Raw genomic sequence first — 18,849 nt, forward strand, 5'->3', positions numbered from 1 at the left:
CACAGTCCTCACCGTATTCTCCTTGAGCTAAGGTCACACAGACCTCGCCCAATCACTCATGGTAAGTCTTCAGGTGATTCCAAACCTTCACAGACTCGGTCACTCGGCGATCCACAATTTCCTCTTGGATGCTCTAGACCATGACGCCTAACCGTCTGGAAGAAGCACAGTCTTCAAAGGTAACAAGCGTCGGATCCACACAGGATCAATCTCTTCAGTGATGCTCAATCACTTTGGTTTTGTGGGTGTTTGGGTTTGGGTTTTCCTCACTTGATGATTTTCGCTCAAAGTCCTCGGAGGATGGGATGCTCTCAATTGACAAGTGTCAGTTTCTCTCAGAGCAGCCAACCAGCTAGTGGTTGTAGGGGGCGGCTATTTATAGCCTAGGGAGCAGCCCAACATGATAAGACATAAATGCCCTTCAATGATATGACCGTTAGGTGTGTAGATATTTTGGGACAGCTGACGCATAGCACAGCAACGGTCGGAAATTTGAGTATCAAATTCCTCAGGGCTATCATGTCCCTCACTGTGTAGGCAATCCACACTGGCGAATTCCTAACTCCTCAGTCAGAACAAATTCCTCAGAGACCAGAAGAACTTCGTCTCTGTCACTGAAGAAATTGACTGAACTGTATGAGATTTCCAATGGCTTCACTCGAAGGGATTGGTAGGTGTAGGATTTTGAGTTGAGCATCACATGGAAATTTTTCCTTAGTATTTCCTCGACCCCCTTTTACAGTACGGTGTTTCCTATGACTCAAGAAAGAGAAAATGAAACTACGAAAACAAAAGTCTTCACGCTTCATGTTCCTCAAATGAATACCAAGTCTTCAAGGTCACACCAATTTATTCACTTTCAAAGTCTTCAGAAAGTCTTCATAAATCCAAAGTCTTCAGTCGAAGAACTTCATTTTTAGGGGTCGACTTTCTCTGTAAATACCAAACTCCTCATAGACTTATAGACCTGTGTACACTCATAAACACATTAGTCCCTTAACCTATAAGTCTTCAATACACCAAAATCACTAAGGGGCACTAGATGCACTTACATGCCAATATTCTAGTTGCTCAACACCTGATATCATTAAAGCATGGGAAGACATCGCCTCGAGAATTTTAATGATATCAACAAATTTGGCTTGGTTGATGAAGTTTCCTTCTCTTCTTTGTTTGATCTCGAACCCGAGAAAGAACTTCAACTCTCCCATCGAAGACATCTTGAACTTTGAGGTCATGAGAGCGGCAAATTCCTCATTGAAAGCTTTGTTAGGGGAACCAAAAATAATATCATCAACATATAGTTGGCACACAAACAACTCCCCTTTGACCTTCTTAGTAAAAAGAGTGGGGTCGATTAGCCCAACTTCAAATCCACGGTCTTGTAACAACTCGGTAAGGTGGTCATACCACGCATGTGGGGCTTGTTTAAGGCCATAGAGTGCCTTATCGAGTTGATACACATGATCGGGAAAGTAGGGATCCTCGAACCCGGGGGGTTGCTTGACATATACCAACTCATTAATATGACCATTAAGAAATGCACTTTTCACATCCATTTGTTGCAACTTAAAGTTGTGATGAGAAGCATAAGCAATCAACAAACGAATGGATTCAAGGGGAGCAACGGGAGCAAAGGTTTCACCGTAGTCGATACCCTCGACTTGGGAGTAGCCTTGTGCCAACAGTCTTGCCTTGTTGCGAACGATAGTCCCATGAGCATCTTGCTTGTTCTTGAATATCCACTTGGTTCCAATGACATTGTGGTTCCCCGTTGGCCTTGGCACCAATCTCCACACCTTGTTGTACTCGAAGTTGTTGAGTTCTTCATGCATGGCATTAAGCCAATCCGGATCTTCGAGTGGCTCATATACCTTTTGGGGTTCAACACAAGAGACAAACGCGTGATGTTCACAATAGTTTGCCAATTGTCTATGAGTGCTTACCCCCTTTTGAATGCTTCCAAGCACATTCTTCATGAGATGACCCTTGGTGGAGAGCTTGGATGCAATCTTGGCGGCACGACGCACCAATTCCTCCTCGGGGGTGAGTCGAGGAGCGGTCACTTGATTATCTTGAGTGCCGTCTTGAGCTTGTTCTTGATCTCGAGGAAGCTCTTGATCTTGAACTTGCTCGGAGGAGAGAACTTGACCTTGGGCATCACTTGATGTTACAACACCATCTCGAGATTGACCTTGCCCTTGGTCTTGTTCTTGTGGTTGAGGGCCTTCACTTTGTTCTTTGGAAGAGTGTGGGCCTTGGGTTGGTGATGGCTCCACTTGAGTGGAGCATTGTCCTTCTCCTTCGGCCACAAGGGGTTCCTCAATGGGTAGGATAAAACCAACACCCATTCTTCTTATGGCTTGGGGAGGAATTTCATCACCTACATCACAAGTGCCACTTTGCTCCACTTGGGAGCCGTTATTCTCATCAAACTCCACGTTACACGTCTCCTCAATAAGTCCCGCGGACTTACTGAGGACACGGTAAGCATGAGAGTTTGTAGCATAACCAACAAATATGCCCTCATAAGCTCTAGCCTCAAATTTAGACAAACGAACACCTTTCTTGAGAATGAAACACTTACACCCGAACACCCGAAAGTACTTGAGGTTGGGCTTGTTACCGGTGAGTATCTCATATGGAGTCTTGTTCAAGCCTTTGCGAAGATAGAGACGATTTGATGCATGACACGCGGTGTTGATGGCTTCGGCCCAAAAGTTGTATGGAGACTTGAACTCCGCCATCATGGTCCTTGCCGCATCCATCAATGTCCGGTTCTTCCTCTCCGCTACACCATTTTGTTGAGGGGTGTAAGGTGCGGAATATTGATGCTTGATCCCCTCATCACTAAGAAACTCATCCAAGGTGTAGTTCTTGAACTCGGTGCCATTGTCACTTCTTATTGTCAAGATCTTTGCATTGTGTTGACGTTGGGCTTCATTTGCAAAGTCAATGACGGTTTGTTGGGTCTCGCTCTTCCACTTGAAGAAATATACCCAAGTGTATCTTGAATAGTCATCCACAATCACCAAGCAATACTTTCTACCCCCAAGACTATCAAAGGATGGAGGCCCAAAGAGATCCAAATGAAGGAGCTCCAAAGGCCTCTTCGAGTAAATGATAGTCGTGGGAGGGTGAGCCTTTTCATGTAGCTTTCCTTCGATACAAGCACTGCAAGCACGATCTTTAGCAAAACTAACATTTGTTAGTCCACGGACATGGTCCCCCTTGAGAAGACTTTGCAAAGATCTCATATTGACATGGGCTAAACGGCGATGCCAAAGCCATCCCACATCAACTTTAGCCATTAGGCATGTCGCGGTCTTAGTGGGTCGCTCCGAAAAGTTAATCACATAGAGACCGTTCTCGACATGCCCAACAAAGGCTACTTTAAGAGTCTTGCTCCACAAGAGGGCCACGGAATCAATATCAAAGAAAGTGGCAAAGCCCATGAGTGCAAGTTGACGAACGGAAAGCAAATTGTATGCAAGGGACTCAACAAGAATGACCTTCTCGATCGTGAGATCATGAGAAATGAAAACCTTGCCTTAGAGGATGAGGCATCACCCCACTCGACATTGGTGGGCATAGATGGAATCTTGTGAACGTCCACCACCAAGTCCTTGCTTCTGGTCATATGATTAGTGGCTCCACTATCGAGCAACCATGATCCCCCACCGGAAGCAAACACCTACAAGAGATCAATGCTTGGTTTTAGGTACCCATTTTGTAATGGGTCCTTTGATGTTAGTAACAAGGGTCTTAGGAACCCAAATAGACCATTCAATGTGCTCATAAGGAGAACCAACAAATTTGGCATAAATATGTCCATCACTAGCACGTCACAACACATAAGAAGGGTTAAAGTCGTCGGCTTTGTTGGGAGGGATAGCGTTGCCCTTTTTGGCATCACTACCCTTCACGATGTTCTTCTTCTTCTCCTCAGAAGCACCCTCCCTCCTTCACAAAGGTTTGCTTGAGAGGGGGAGGTCCTTTGGCCTTGTCATTCTTCTTCTTGTTCTTGGGCTTGGGCGCGTATCCAATCCCTTCCTTGGCCACAACTTCCTTTTGATTGCTCAAAAGGCCGTTGAGGTTCTTCTCGCCTTGGATGCATGACACAAGACCTTTCTCAAGCTGCTCCTTTAACTTAGCATTCTCCTCAACAAGATGCACATGCTCACAACATGGGCTAGTAGCATTTGCATTATCAATTAACACCATATGAGGAAATGTGGCTTTCTCCTTGGTTAGCTTTACTTGAAGTTGATCATGAGACTCCTTGAGGCTAGCATGAGCACCCTTCAAGACTTTGTGAGCCTTGTCAAGTATGTCAAACTCCTCTTTAAGTCTACCAAGATTAACCCCAAGCTTGGCCTTCTCGGAGTTTAGCACACGAGAAACAACAAGAGTATGATCAAGATCTTTCTTTAACTTACCATGATCATCGTTGTGTGACTCCTCAAGAGCCAAACGAAGACCACGCTCTTCCTCAAGAGCATTGGAAAGATCCGAAATCTCATCGGCATAGTCACGACTATGCCCCTCCATCTTAGAGATGGTATCTTTGTGAGCCTCGATCATGTCATTGGCTTCACCAAGTTGTTCCAAGAGAGCAACGAAGTGCTTCTTGGATTTACCCTTGAGTTTACCCATAAAGGACTCAAACTCATTCTCCTCCATATTAGATCCCTCATGTTCATCAATGCAATCCGTCAAAGAAGGATGATTAATGATGGTAGTTTTGATGTTGGGGGTTACCTTGTTGGTGGCTTTAGCCATGAGGCACTTGGCGGTGATGCTCTCATTGGGTGAATCAAAGAGAGACACCCGTGGAGTCGTCGCAATGGCAACGGAGGCCATGGGAACCGACTCACCATCATCATCATCATCATCATCCTCATTGTACTCTTATTGTACCACCAATGCCTTGGGAGGAGTCTTCTTGGTGAAGTTGCTCTTGTTGGGGAAAGACTTGGCCTTGTCCTTTCAGATGAGCTTGCCACCATTGTCTTCCCTCTTCTCATACGGGCACTCCGCAACAAAGTGGCTCACATTGCCACAATTGTAGCAAGTCCTCACACGTTGCTTGACCTTTGCGCCACTTGAATTGTTCTTGTTGAAGTTGGGCCTTGAGTTCTTCTTACTCCAAAATTGCCTTGAAGCAAGAGCCATGTGTTCATGATAGGCATACTTTGTATCTTCGGGGTTGCTCTCCTCCTCTTCCTCTTCGTCCTCTTCTTCCACATTAACCTTGGCCTTTAGAGAAAGGTTGGGCTTCTTTGCTCTTTGAGAGCGTAGCACCGCATTGTCAGCGGTCTTGTCCAAGATGCTCATAGCCACAAACTCATCCAACAGTTGGCTTGAGGACAAGGTGTGGAAGTCCGGCCTTTGACGAATGACGGAGGACATGGCCTTGTGGTAAGGCATCATTGCCTTGAGAAATTTGCGCTTGATCCAATTGTCATCCGTGTCCTTGCTTCCATGATCTCGGAGTGAGACCGCGAGTTTGGTTACTCTCCGATAAAGCTCACGAGGTTCTTCATCTTCTTTCATTGCAAACTCATCGGCTTCATCTTGCACCACTTCATAGTTGGAGCGTTGAATGCTTTGCGCTTCCCCTGTAGAGGGAAACAACTTGGTGCCATGCATCTTTGGCCATGGAGTAGGGCCGGAGATGAGGAAGATCTTCGGGTGGAATTGCTTCTTGGATGATGAAGAGAGCATTCTCGTTGAATTGATTATCCGCGGCTTCTCTAGGAGTGAAGTTACTTCGGTCATGCGGATAGAAACCTTCTTCAATGATTCTCCAAAGATTAGTATTCACATGATTTAAATGACGTTAAAGCGATAGACCCAAGAATCAAAGTCCTCATTTTTCACAATCTTAGGGGCAGGGCCGGCATGATTTAAATGAGTGGAAGGAACCGGTCCACCATAAACAAGTGGAGGTTCCACATGGGCAAAGATGCCGGTGCCATTTTTACCATTAGAAGAAGGGCTTTTTCACTAGTAGCTTCCCCCTTGTCGGAGTTAGCATCCGTCACCTTGTTAGTGGGATCACCCACTTTCAACGGTGCGGTGGATAGTTTAAGCCCTTCTAAGAATTTATTAAACATGCTTTCAACCTCGGTCGTCATGGAGGTCTTCAATGTGTCCAAAGCCACGTTGAATTCCTCACGAGAGACCGTGGTTCCCCCATCGGCCGTAGACGAGATTGGATTCACACTGGAGTGCTCCTCCGCACCGTCTACGGCGACAACCATACTCTTCGGACGACAAAGTCCTTAATAAAGAGACGAGGCTCTAATACCAATTGAAAGGATCGATATAGTTGACTAGAGAGGGGGGGGGTGGGTGAATAGGCAACTAACAATTTTTAGCTTTTCTTTACCAAATTAAACTTTGCATCAAAGTAGGTTGTCTAGATATGCAACTAGGTGAACAACCTATATGATGCAACAACAACAAGCACACAAGCAAGCAAAGGATATGACACAAATAAGCTTGCACAAGTAAAAGCACGAGATAACCAAGAGTGGAGCCGGTGAAGACGAGGATGTGTTACCGAAGTTCCTTCCTTTTGAGGGGAAGTACGTCTCCGTTGGAGCGGTGTGGAGGCACAATGCTCCCCAAGAAGCCACTAGGGCCACCGTATTCTCCTCACGCCCTCACACAATGCGAGATGCCGTGATTCCACTATTGGTGCCCTTGAAGGCGGCGACCGGACCTTTACAAACAAGGTTGGGGCTCTCTCCACAACCGAATTGGAGGCTCCCAACGAACCACGGAGCTTCACCACAATGGAATATGGCTCCGAGGTGACCTCAACCGTCTAGGGTGCTCAAACACCCAAGAGTAACAAGATCCGCAAGGGATGAGTGGGGGGAATCAAATTTCTCTTGGTGGAAGTGTAGATCTGGGCCTTCTCAACCAATCCCTACAAAATCAACAAGTTTGATTGGGTAGGGAGAGAGATCAGGCGAAAATGAGCTTTGGAGCAACAATGGAGCTTGGGGGAAAAGAGGTAGGTCAACTTGGAGAAGAAGACCTCCTTATATAAGGGGGGAGGACAAACCAACCGTTATCCTCGCTCAGCCCCGCACAGGGTGGTACTACCGCTGGGGTGGGCGGTACTACCGCTGTGGCCAGCGGTACTACCGTTCCACCTCGCGGTACTGCCGCGCAGTATGATGGGAGCGAGAAGCAGAGCAGGACCTGGACCAAGGGCGGTACTACCGCGGTGGTAAGAACGGTACTACCGCCCATGAGCGGTACTACCGCCCCTACTGCTGCAGCTAGTGCCGCAAAACCCGACACAAAAGGAGAACCCTCGAGTTGAGGCGGAAGGAGCACGGAGCCGCAACGGTACTACGGCTGAGGGCTCCCAGCGGTACTACCGCCGAGGAGCGGTACTGCCGCTTGTAGCTCTCAAGCGTTACTACCGCTGGGGTTCACAGTACTACCGCTTGGACCAGACCTCAGGGAGAAGGCAGCAAGGGGGCCTTCAACGAAACGGAAAAGCTCAGTGGGTACAGAAAGGGATGTGTACGTGTTGATTCCACCCTAGCCAAACCAATGCGGACCCCCTCTTAATAGTACGGCTTTCCTACGACTCAAATCCACCGAAAAGAAACGTAGACAAACGCCGCCTTCAATAGTCTTCGAGGGGAACAAAAACCGTCTTGTGCCTAGTGATGAAACGTCTGAAATACTCAAGGCACACGATTAGTCCGCAAAAGCATTGTCATCAATCACCAAAACACCTTAGGGATAAATATGCCCTTACATCAGCTGCAACAGCAGATTCTGTACATGCCACGGGATCCACTATGGCGCAAGCTTCGGCAGCATCGTCCCAACATCGTACACGACTACAAAAAGGGGTAATTCAACCTGTTAATTACAAGCATGTAACAAATTATGGGATGATTTGTTCTACAGGTGAACCCGGTGAACCACACACGCTTGAAGAGGCACTTGGTGATGAAAGATGGAAAAAGGCCGTGGATGAAGAGTACATGGCACTGCAGAAAAATAAAACTTGGCATCTGGTTCCCCCACAGCAAGGTAAAAAACTCATTGATTGCAAGTGGGTATTCAGAATTAAAAGAAAATCTGGTGGAACTATTGATCGCTATAAGGCAAGACTTGTTGCAAAAGGTTTTAAGCAACGTTATGGAATAGACTATGAGGACACCTTTAGTCCCGTTGTAAAAGCTGCCACCATCCGCCTAGTTTTGTCTATTGCTGTTTCCAGGGGCTGGAGTCTCAGACAGCTAGAAGTACAGAACGCGTTTCTCCATGGTGTTCTGGAAGAGGAAGTGTACATGAAGCAACCTCCTGGGTTTCTGAACAAGAATGCACCTTCTCATGTGTGCAAGCTTGACAAGTCATTATATGGACTGAACCAAGCTCCGAGGGCGTGGTACTCCCGTCTCAGTCACAAAATGCAAACTCTTGGCTTTGTTCCTTCTAAGTCTGACACCTCATTGTTCATTTACAACAAATGCAATACACATATATTTGTTCTTATATATGTTGATGACATTATTGTCACAAGTTCTTCTGATGAGGCCATCACAGGACTTCTGAAGGATCTTGGATCAGAATTTGCATTCAAGGACCTTGGGAACTTGCACTATTTTCTAGGAATTGAGGTGAAGAAACATGATGATGGACTTCATCTCTCTCAAGAAAAGTATGCAACAGATCTGGTTAAAAAGGCTAGCTTGCAAGGTTGTAAACCCTCACCTACTCCATTATCAAGTTCAGAAAAATTGTCTCTTACAGAGGGACAACCTTTAAACCAAGAAGACAGCACAAAAGTATAGAAGTCTAGTAGGAGCACTCCAATACCTAACACTCACTAGACCTGATAATCTTTTGCTGTTAACAAAGTTTGCCAGTTTCTTCATGCACCCACTACAGTTCACTGGACTGCTGCTAAACGTATAGTCAGATATGTCAAGAATACTCTCAATGTTGGTCTCAGCTTTAGTAAGTCACCATCAACACTTATTAGTGTTTTCTCAGATTCTGATTGGGCAGGATGTCTAGATGATAGACGCTCAACTGGTGGCTTTGCAGTATTCCTTGGCCCTAACTTGATTTCGTGGTGTGCAAGAAAACAAGCTACTGTTTCCAGGTCCAGTATAGAAGCAGAATACAAAGCACTAGCTAATGCTACAGCTGAGATTATATGGGTGCAGTCCATATTAAAGGAACTTGGTGTCAGAAGTACTCAAGCTCCATGTTTGTGGTGTGATAACCTTGGTGCCACGTACCTTTATGCTAATCCTGTTTTTCATGCCAGAACCAAGCATATTGAGATAGACTTTCACTTTGTAAAAGAAAAGAGTTGCTAAGAAGCAACTTGACATTCGTTTTGTGCACTCCAGAGATCAAATTGCAGATGGATTCACAAAACCTTTGCCTACAAAAAGCTTTGAAGACTTCAAACATAATCTCAACTTAATGAAGTTGTGATTAAGGGAGGGTGTTAAACAAGTCATTGCACCTGTCACGTTTATTCCAGGAGATATGTGGCCGGCTTAGGAGATAGACTAGGTAGTTAGCTTTCATATCTATCCATTGTAACTATCTCTATCTCTTCTTCTCCAAGATTGTAATCTCCTGTAAGATCTCAACCTCTCATTGTATGCGCACAAGGGTTATTGCGCCCCTGCCTATAAACATGCAGCCGTCTCCTCCAACAAGGGTAAGACGTTTCCGCATCTCGCACAAACACAAGTGTTGATGACGGTCAAAGGACAAAAGCATAAGAGGAGCAAATGCGTTCATGCGGAACTGAGGTTTTCTCGAAACTATGGGATCCAAAAGGGGCATACAAATAATATTATTATTTTGAGAAACGGGGCATAAAAAATAAGTATTCCTTAGAAAAAAGAAACAGGCCAAGCCCATCTGTTCGAAATCCAAGGCTCAGCCCACGGGCTCTTCCGAACATCGCATTCCCGTTTCCAAATGTGTAGACACGGCCGACGCGCGGAGCGAATATACCCACAGCCCCGTGGTCCGCTACCTCCCCGTCCGCGTCGTGTCTCGGCTCCGCGAGCAGGTCGGCCGCGCGAGCGAGATGGCACCGTATCGCCCGGGAGCATATCCCCCTCCCGTTTCGCTCTCACCAAGCTCCTCTTATCCCCCCTCTCGCTCTCTCCCGCCTCTCCGCGCCACCACCACCACCTTCCACTGCACCCATGGCCTCCCCCTCCCGCCCGGCGCTCCCTCCCCACCTCCGCCTCCTCTCGCCGCGCCAGCTCCCGCCTCTCCGCCCGCCTCGACGTCGCGGCGCGCGCAGCCGCGTCCTCTCCGCGCTCCCCTCCCCGTCCCCGTCCCCGCCCTCGCAGCAGCGCGTCTCCACCGCCTCGCTCGAGCACGGTCCCGGGCCCGGCCCCTCCGCTGCCGAGCAGCAGCCGCGGCCACACGACCAGGCGCTCGCCGCGGAGGTCGCGCGGCTCTCCGCGGCCCGCGCGCGCCTCCGCGCGGCGCGCACCCTCGGCGACAAGCTCCGCGCGCTCGACGCCGAGCCCCGCGTCGCGGCCTTCTTCGGCGACGCGTCCAGCCGCGGGGTCCTGGGCGGCCTCCGGCCCCGGGAGGCGTACCTGCTCAAATGCCTCGTCGCGGCCGGCCAGGACCACGTGCTCGGCGCGGAGCTCGGCTGGGCCGGCGCCGGCGGCCACGAGCGCCACCGCAATGGGGGCGGTGGCGGGAGCGCGCTGAGGGAGGCGCTGTACAGCCTGGCCGATCTGGTCGGGAGGTGGAGCGAGGAGGGAGCGGCGGACGACGAGGCTGGGAGCGGGGAGACGGAGCTGCTGCTCGGACGGCTGCTCAAGTTTCTCGGAGACATCGAGGAGTTCTACGACTGCGTTGGAGGCATCATCGGGTGAGTGAGCCTCTTTGTCTGCACCGCTAGAGCCTAGAGAGTTGGAGACTCGGTACACGGCCGGCCAAGCTGCATGCAAGTGCTGCCAAACGTGGCCCTCGCTTAAACTTGAAGCTACTACTATTAACTGCCGACTGGCAAGTAAGCTGATCGCCTATTTGCCATAACTTGTTTGTCATATACTCTGCTCTGCTCTTAGTAGTTAAAACTTCCATTTGAACCATTCCATCTAGCTTTGATCTTCACATTTCAATAACATTACTGATATTGCTTTGCTCCAGCTACCAAATTATGGCGTTGGAGCTGCTCTCGGTCTCCAAGTCCAAGGACAGCAAGCACCGGCATAGCAAAGACAAGTTTGTCGACTTCCATGTTCCCACCGGACTTAATCTATTGGAGGATACAGAATATGCATCTCAAGCTGCCCTGTGGGGAATCGAGGTTATTACGTATGCCACATTAATTAAGATTTATGGCAAACATTGACATTGTTTTTTTAATAACGTGGTTCCCCCTTACCTAAGATTTATGCCAACTATATTTATCCGCTCAAGGCTACGAACTGAAATATGATCATTTCTAGGGTTTGCCAGAACTTGGTGAAATTTATCCAATTGGTGGTGCCGGTGACCGTCTTGGTTTAATGGACTCAGATACCGGTGAATCCCTTCCTGCCGCATTGCTTCCTTACTGTGGAAGATCTCTATTGGAAGGACTGATGCGTGATCTGCAGGTACCTGTGTTCCGTATATGAAACTCTTCTTTCGGTACAATTTTTTTTTACCAAGGAATTGCTAAAAATAATGCAATTAAGTGCCATGGACACTACCATAATATCTTGTATGTACTGAACTATATGACAGGCTAGAGAGTTTCTCCATTTTAAGATCTTTGGGAAACAATGTATAACCCCTGTGGCGGTCATGACAAGCTCTGTGAAGAATAACCATGAACATATAGTTGCCATCTGTGAAAGACTTGAATGGTTTGGTAGAGGCCGTGAGAACTTCCGCTTGTTTGAACAGGTATATAATTGGAGACTTCTGGCATTATCTATTCATTTGTGTGCATTTCTATTTAGTACAATCCTCAGTTACACACTCTGCCCAGAACTTCTGTAGAGTTCTAACTAAATTTTTAGATCATCGAGTTCTAACTAAATTGCATCATGGCTTTTCTAGCCTTTGGTGCCTGTAGTAAATGCTGAAGATGGCAAATGGTTAATCAGCGAGTCACTTCTCCCTGTGGGTAAACCCGGTGGTCATGGCGCTATTTGGAAGCTTGCTTGCGATCGAGGTGTATTTGAATGGCTTTATCGTCATGGCAGAAAAGGTGCAACTGTTCGTCAAGTCAGGTTATCTGAACAGCATCTGTTTTTCTCTGTTGTGTAAAGAATTATTTGGAAGGGGGAATAACTGTCAACCTCTTTTGCTATTTTCAGCAATGTTGTTGCTGCAACTGATTTGACGCTGATGGCATTGGCTGGAATAGGCCTGCGTCACAATAAGGTAAGAAAAATGGGGATTTCTCTTCTGAGTAGCTCACATTAGTTACTAATATTAACCTCGACTATGCTATCTATTTTGCACCTCCGGATTGTATTATGGATTTTTTTAATCTCTACATATGCTGACATATAGCATATCATACCTCAGAAATTAGGTTTTGCATCTTGTGAGCGAAGACCAGGTGCTACGGAAGGGGTGAATGTTCTTATTGAAAAACAAAACCTTGATGGGCTCTGGGAATATGGTATCACTTGCATTGAGTACACTGAATTTGAAAAATACGGCATATCAGAACCTACAGCAACGAATGGCAGGTAATGCACATATTATCCCAAAGTGCGCACCCCGTTTAAATACGACGAGGGCCCCAATTGCATAGGTTATGTTACCTTGAATTCTGAAAAGTATAAATGCACATCTTTGCATTCTTGTATATAGATTTACATCAAGTTACTGTTGCAAGATGGCAATCATTTGTTAGTACCATGGTCATGTTGATCCGGCTGCATATGATGTAGCTTCAAACACCCTCTTTCTCAGCTTCATTTTTTTGCAAAGGATGTGTTTCTCAGTTTTTCCGGTTTGGTTGGATGCAGTGATGTTTCCTACCACTAAGATTCAGTCTTTTTGTGTGCATCAGTATCTATCTTCCTCAAATCATCTCAGCTTTTGTTAATTTAGTTTGCAGGCTAGCTATCCAGCAAATACAAACATTCTATATGTTGACCTGCAAGCAGCGCAGGAAGTTGGATCACGCAAAAATGCTAGCTGCCTACCAGGAATCGTGCTAAATTTGAAGAAGGCAGTATCATATGTGGATCATCTGGGCTTTGAGTGTAGGTACTTGCTTTCCAGTAAATGCCCTACTGACTTCTGGCCATTCTGTATTCCTAGTGTTGAGTCCTCTACACTTGTAATCTTATCACTTGGGCTTATAAGACCAAACATATTATTAATCACACAAAGATTTCTGTGGGTGGGTGGCTACTTCTTAATATGCTTGCTATATCATTTATGTAATGAAGGCTTGCCTCGATATGTCAGCATAAACTCATTGCATATTGCTTGGTAGCTGGTGCAGTAAGGGGGAAAATAATTCTGTGACTGCAGCTAAGGTAGTGTCAGTTAATTCACAGAAAAATGCAAAAGGCCCCTACACACGCAAAAAAGTTAATTTTGGCCCTTTGAGTACATACAAATACATAACTGCAGTGGGGACTGGGGGGAAATCGAAATATATACCTGTTAAAATTAACTGATTTATTATGATTCACTAACTTATTTCTGCTATGGCAGCGCTGCGGGTGGCAGGCTAGAATGCACAATGCAAAACATAGCAGATAATTTTATGAACACATATAGCTACAGGTGCAGCAAAGGAATAGAAAGTATGTAAGTAGTTTCATATTTGCTTCCCATCCATTCATGTCTGTATCCAACTACCTGTCTTTTTGCGTCTCGGGTTTTAGCAATTTCATATTTAACAGGTGAGCTCGACACGTTCATTGTGTACAATGAAAGGAAAAAGGTTACTTCATCAGCTAAAAGGAAGCTGAAATCAGAAGACAGATCATTGCACCAGGTTAATATCACGCTACATAATCCAATGGATTCTCATGTTGCTGCATGCAAATTGTGAAATTCTAAACTTTTATCTAACTTGGCGTACCTTCGAAAATCTAAAGGTTTTTAATTGAGGTTACCACTTTGCAACTCTCATGTATTCATATATATGATATGTTATTATTTTCACATTTTTGTGTTAGTCTATATTAAATATTTGCCTGGGTGTCTGAAACTATTTCTTTGACAGACTGAAGATCCACACTTAATTTTATACTGATTGTGAAAGTAAAAAAATTGACTGCTATCAGTTATCACGTTAGTGTTACTGAACTTTATGTTTAGTAGGCCAGCGCTTAGTAAGGTTTTCAGCATCAGGATACCAGGTAGTATCATTTTTTGGTTCGTAGTATCAGATCGAGATCGTAGTATCACTATGCCACGAGATTTTTATTTTCCAATATAATTAATAGCATGTAAGATGCTTCTGGCACTGCTATGTTTTTTGACATGGATTTACAATATACACTTTACTTGTCTACAGACTCCAGAGGGTTCACTCCTCGACATTATGCGCAATGCTCATGATCTCCTTTCTAGCTGCAGCATAGAGGTTCCAGAGGTAACTCTACTTCTGTGCTCTGTTTTGTGGTATTATTTTCACATATAATTAACGTGAAAGGCATCCCATGTGGTATTTTCTTGCCTTAGTAAGGCAGGCGGATTGGCATTAGCTTTGGTTATAGTTACAAAAATTGAGCTGTGGTTTGTTAGTGCTGGACTTCTGGTTATGCTTCTGTCCGCCAGTAGTATTTTTGCTGGTATTTTGAAACTTCAATCCCCTCTTCATCTTTAAAAGAATATTATCTAGCGAACCGGTATATTTCGAATATTATGTATTGACTTAAAACACGTCCAATCACATGGATTATGAGTCGAAGGACTAGTCAAGACTAGTCTATAGACTAGTCTATGAGTCTCAACTCCAGGGCCGACTACACCTCAGTGTCGACTAGTCTATGAGTCGCAACTTCAGTGTCGACTAGTGTCGATTAGTCACGATTAGTCTCTGAGTCTCAACCTCGGAACGACTCGTCGACTCCTCGACTCGTAAACCTTGTCCAATCATATCCTTAGCATGTGCTAAGCCATGTTAATCTTATTCATCTGGAATAATATTGCATTCAGAAGAACAGTCCGAAATGCATTTACATATGGTCATCTGATTTACTACTTCTGCAAGATAGACCAGTGAAAGGCAAAATTAGCCATGTAGTTAAAAAGAAAAACGGAATTCTAGGACCATTTCCTCATCACAATGAAATGTTATTTATATGATTCGTTAATAGACAACAATGCAAGTTACTAGTAAAATTTCCAGAGCATCTATTCTCTGGAAATAAAAAGGACACGGTGATTTTCTACGGCATACATTTTCCTGTACGCTATTTCATACGTGTTGTTCTGAGTTTCTCTGCTTCCAGGGGAAAATAGAATATTCTAGACCTCATGAGGTGTCTTGTTGAAAGTTAAATACATGAAAATATTACAGAGGGGGTATTTGTTATCTAATTAATTTACTACTCCCTTTGTAACTTAATATAAGATGTTTTTTTGACACAGTTGTAATGTCAAAAAACGTCTTATATTAGGTTATGGAGGGAGTATCTACTATCAGATCTCATAATCTTTTGAATTATTCTTCAGTTTTCTGGTTAAAGATAATAGTGAGTCACACGTTTGGTACCAGCTTTTATCATGTCTTGAAGTATTTTTTCTCTCTTATCAATTCAGGTGAAAGACAATAATGAGTACTTGCATTCCGGACTACCATTCATCATATTTCTTCATCCTGCTTTAGGACCATTTTGGGATATCGTAAAGCAAAAGGTATGCTACTTCTAAATTAAATGGGTAAAACATGATAGCCATGGCCTTTTCATCTCTTCACATGATATATATTTGAGCTTCCACTGGCGAAGCACAGTTGAAAACTGTAAAGGTTTCAGTGCTTACAGTCTAAACTCTGCTCTATATACATCATTTTTCTAGTTATGTATTTAGTTACTTTTGGCGGCCATGGTTACTTCAATTTCCAGTTTTCCACACATGCAGTTCATAGGTGGCTCCATCTCTAAAGGTTCAGAATTGCAAATAGAGGTGGCAGAATTTCTATGGCAAGATGTTGAGGTAACCATCAAAACAAATGATTAGCATGTATTTCCCCCATCATATGCCAAACTGAATTTATTGATTGAAATTATAGCTGGATGGGAGCCTTATTATTCTAGCTGATAACATTATGGGTTCAACAAAGAGGAACACTGATGGTGAACAAGTACTACACTACGGAGCCAGGTATTGTCTATTCTAAGCACATGCTTTCTGAAGCACGCATCTATCATATATGGATGAAACTCTGAATTCCATGTTTGTTGAAAGGTATGGGAGATGCAAGCTGCAAAATGTTAAAATTGTGAACGAAGGGATCAGCTGGGATTCTCCCAGTAATGTCTATTGGCAGCACCATGTTGAAAGATCAGAATCTCTAAAGATTATTCTTCATGGAAATGCAGAATTTGAGGCGAAAGATGTCGTCTTGAAGGTGCAGTTATTAAGAAACAGTGTGAATTTCATTTCCCTCCCTTTTCTTTTCTTCGTCTGATTTCCTTGTTCTACCAGGGTAACCATATGTTTGAAGTACCCGATGGTCATAGAATGTGCATCATTCAGGACGAAGCAGGTTTGTTAGTTACATGTACCCTACTTTCTGGTTCAGAAAAGATTGTGTGCGGAGCACTTCCTCGCCTATCCCCCTTTAGGTTCATAATAATGCATCAAACTAGTGTACTAAAAAACCAAAACTACTCCCTCCGTTCCAAATTACTCGTCGTGGTTTTAGTTCAAATTTAAACTAAAACCACGACGAGTAATTTGGAACGGAGGGAGTATATCATTACTGTATCTTTTGTTCCCGTTGTAGCTTGTATCATGCATCTGATATTTCTCAATGAATTCTCTTTGTCCATCAGGTTTTACTGTTAAGTTAGATCCTATAAGCAAGGAAATGATGGACAGCGGAACGTGGTACTGGGAGTATACGCTAGATGGTGCGCATGTGAAGTTGAATATGGTGGACCTATGTGGAGATGGTACCAACTGTAGATTCTTGATTCATTGATTCCAGCTAGGTAAATTATACCGAGAGCACGTTTGACTAGTAGTTTGATTAGATGAAATCCAGCTTGTACATAGACTGTTGTACAGTGGACTGCATATCAGCCTGCTATTCGGCATATTCCCTCACTTTCTATAAGTGATGTACATACAAAGATATTTCTCAGTGTTGAGGAGAATACGCGTTCTCCCAAGGTTCTCAAAGGAATTTGTTTCTATTTGGCGTCCATCATCGTCTAAGCTGCTAAGCATTGGAGGTCCATTTGCATCATGGGCTTCAGCCTGCATCACAATGATGCGCTCACATGGACCTGATATCTTGCGTTGTTTGCAAACTCTTATTCGTATCTGACGATATCCAGGGTGTGCCGTATTTTGATTTTCGAGGACCACACCATATCAACACAGCCAACTGCTGTTCTTTTCACCTATGCAAAGTTAATGAAGACCTACCATTTCTGGTGTTTAGCTCAAGGAGGCCCAAAGGAATCAATTACTCATCGTGTAAACAGTCCCAATTTACATTTTCATTGCTATATTATAAGGGGGCCTTGGCGTAGAAGACCTTGAGATAAAAAAAAAATACTTGCTCAGCAAACGGTTGTACAAGTTGCTAACCGAGGATAAAGTCTGGCGGAAATTACTTGACAAGTGGCGTGTTGCATGTGCGTTACTTGTCGCAACATGTGAGTTTTTCCTTTTTTCGTTGATCCGCATGTTCAAAACGCTTTATCTCTTAAATCGTGCGTTCAAATCTTGAACCGTTTTCACTGTTGGATTTTTCGCGTCGAGATCTTCAAAACTAGATCTCATGTTGATAGGTTTTAACAAACTTTTTTTTGACGAAAAAACCAAATTGGAAGGACAATTTTTTTCCTTTTCGAAAGAGGCATGACCATGCCTCTCGTGAAAGGCACAAGCGTGCCTCTCGCGGAAGAAAAAAACAAAAAACAATTTTTTTTCCTTTTTCGAGAGGCCTTGTCTCTCGCAAAAGCACAACCGTGCCTCTCGCGGAAGCAAAATCGTGCCTCTCACGGAAGAAAAAAAAACAGAAAACGCGTTTTTTTATTTCCGAGACACGGCCGTGCCTCTCGCGGAAGGAAAAAAAACAGAAAACACGTTTTTTTTCTTTTCCGAGAGGCACGGCCGTGTCTCTCGCGAAAGCACAAACTTGCCTCTCGCGGAAGAAAAAAAACAAAAAATGCGTTTCTTTTGCGTTTCCGGGCCGTGCCTCTCGCGAAAACAGAACCATGCCTCTCGCGGAAAGAAAAAAAACAGAAAACACGTTTTTTCCCGTTTTCGGGAGGCATGGCTGTGCCTCTCGCAAAAGGAAAAAAAAGCATATTTTTGCGATTTTTTTCAACTTTTTTGGGTCCAAAAGCTAAGAAAGACAGGTGGAAAACCAAAAAGTTAAAAAACAAAAAATATTTTAAAAAGCCGAAAACGCATGCGGAAAAGAAAAACAAAATCCGGAGGAAGCGCCCAGAGCGCGACACGTGGTGGCGGCTGAGAGCGCGTCACTTGGCGGCTCTCAGCCCGTCCACAAGTGATCGTTGCGAGCCTCCCAAAGACCGCTCGCTAACTAGTTGCTCCCCTTGGTTTGGGGGAAACTCCCCTAGCTTTACAATATTCACGTCTTTACAATATTGTGCAATGGAAAGAATTATCTGTTGCCTCTATCTTGGGCGGGAGTAG

The 18,849-nt window shown here is 44.7% G+C and overlaps 1 protein-coding gene across 1 annotated transcript; it reads left to right on the forward strand.

The window, feature by feature from the left end:
* The first annotated feature begins 10,121 nt into the window (after positions 1–10,121).
* On the forward strand, positions 10,122–17,381 carry LOC123182329 (UTP--glucose-1-phosphate uridylyltransferase 3, chloroplastic). Its single transcript, XM_044594851.1, has 17 exons — positions 10,122–10,906; positions 11,188–11,347; positions 11,490–11,639; positions 11,770–11,931; positions 12,088–12,260; positions 12,348–12,414; positions 12,562–12,728; positions 13,096–13,254; positions 13,711–13,802; positions 13,902–13,996; positions 14,522–14,599; positions 15,772–15,867; positions 16,093–16,167; positions 16,244–16,335; positions 16,420–16,582; positions 16,660–16,720; positions 17,010–17,381. The coding sequence occupies exons 1-17, from the start codon at positions 10,221–10,223 to the stop codon at positions 17,156–17,158; spliced, it is 2,625 nt and encodes an 874-aa protein (XP_044450786.1). The 5' UTR covers positions 10,122–10,220; the 3' UTR covers positions 17,159–17,381.
* The last annotated feature ends 1,468 nt before the right edge of the window (positions 17,382–18,849 follow it).

This window comes from Triticum aestivum, chromosome 1D (assembly GCF_018294505.1).
Source record: "Triticum aestivum cultivar Chinese Spring chromosome 1D, IWGSC CS RefSeq v2.1, whole genome shotgun sequence".
NCBI lineage: Eukaryota > Viridiplantae > Streptophyta > Magnoliopsida > Poales > Poaceae > Triticum > Triticum aestivum.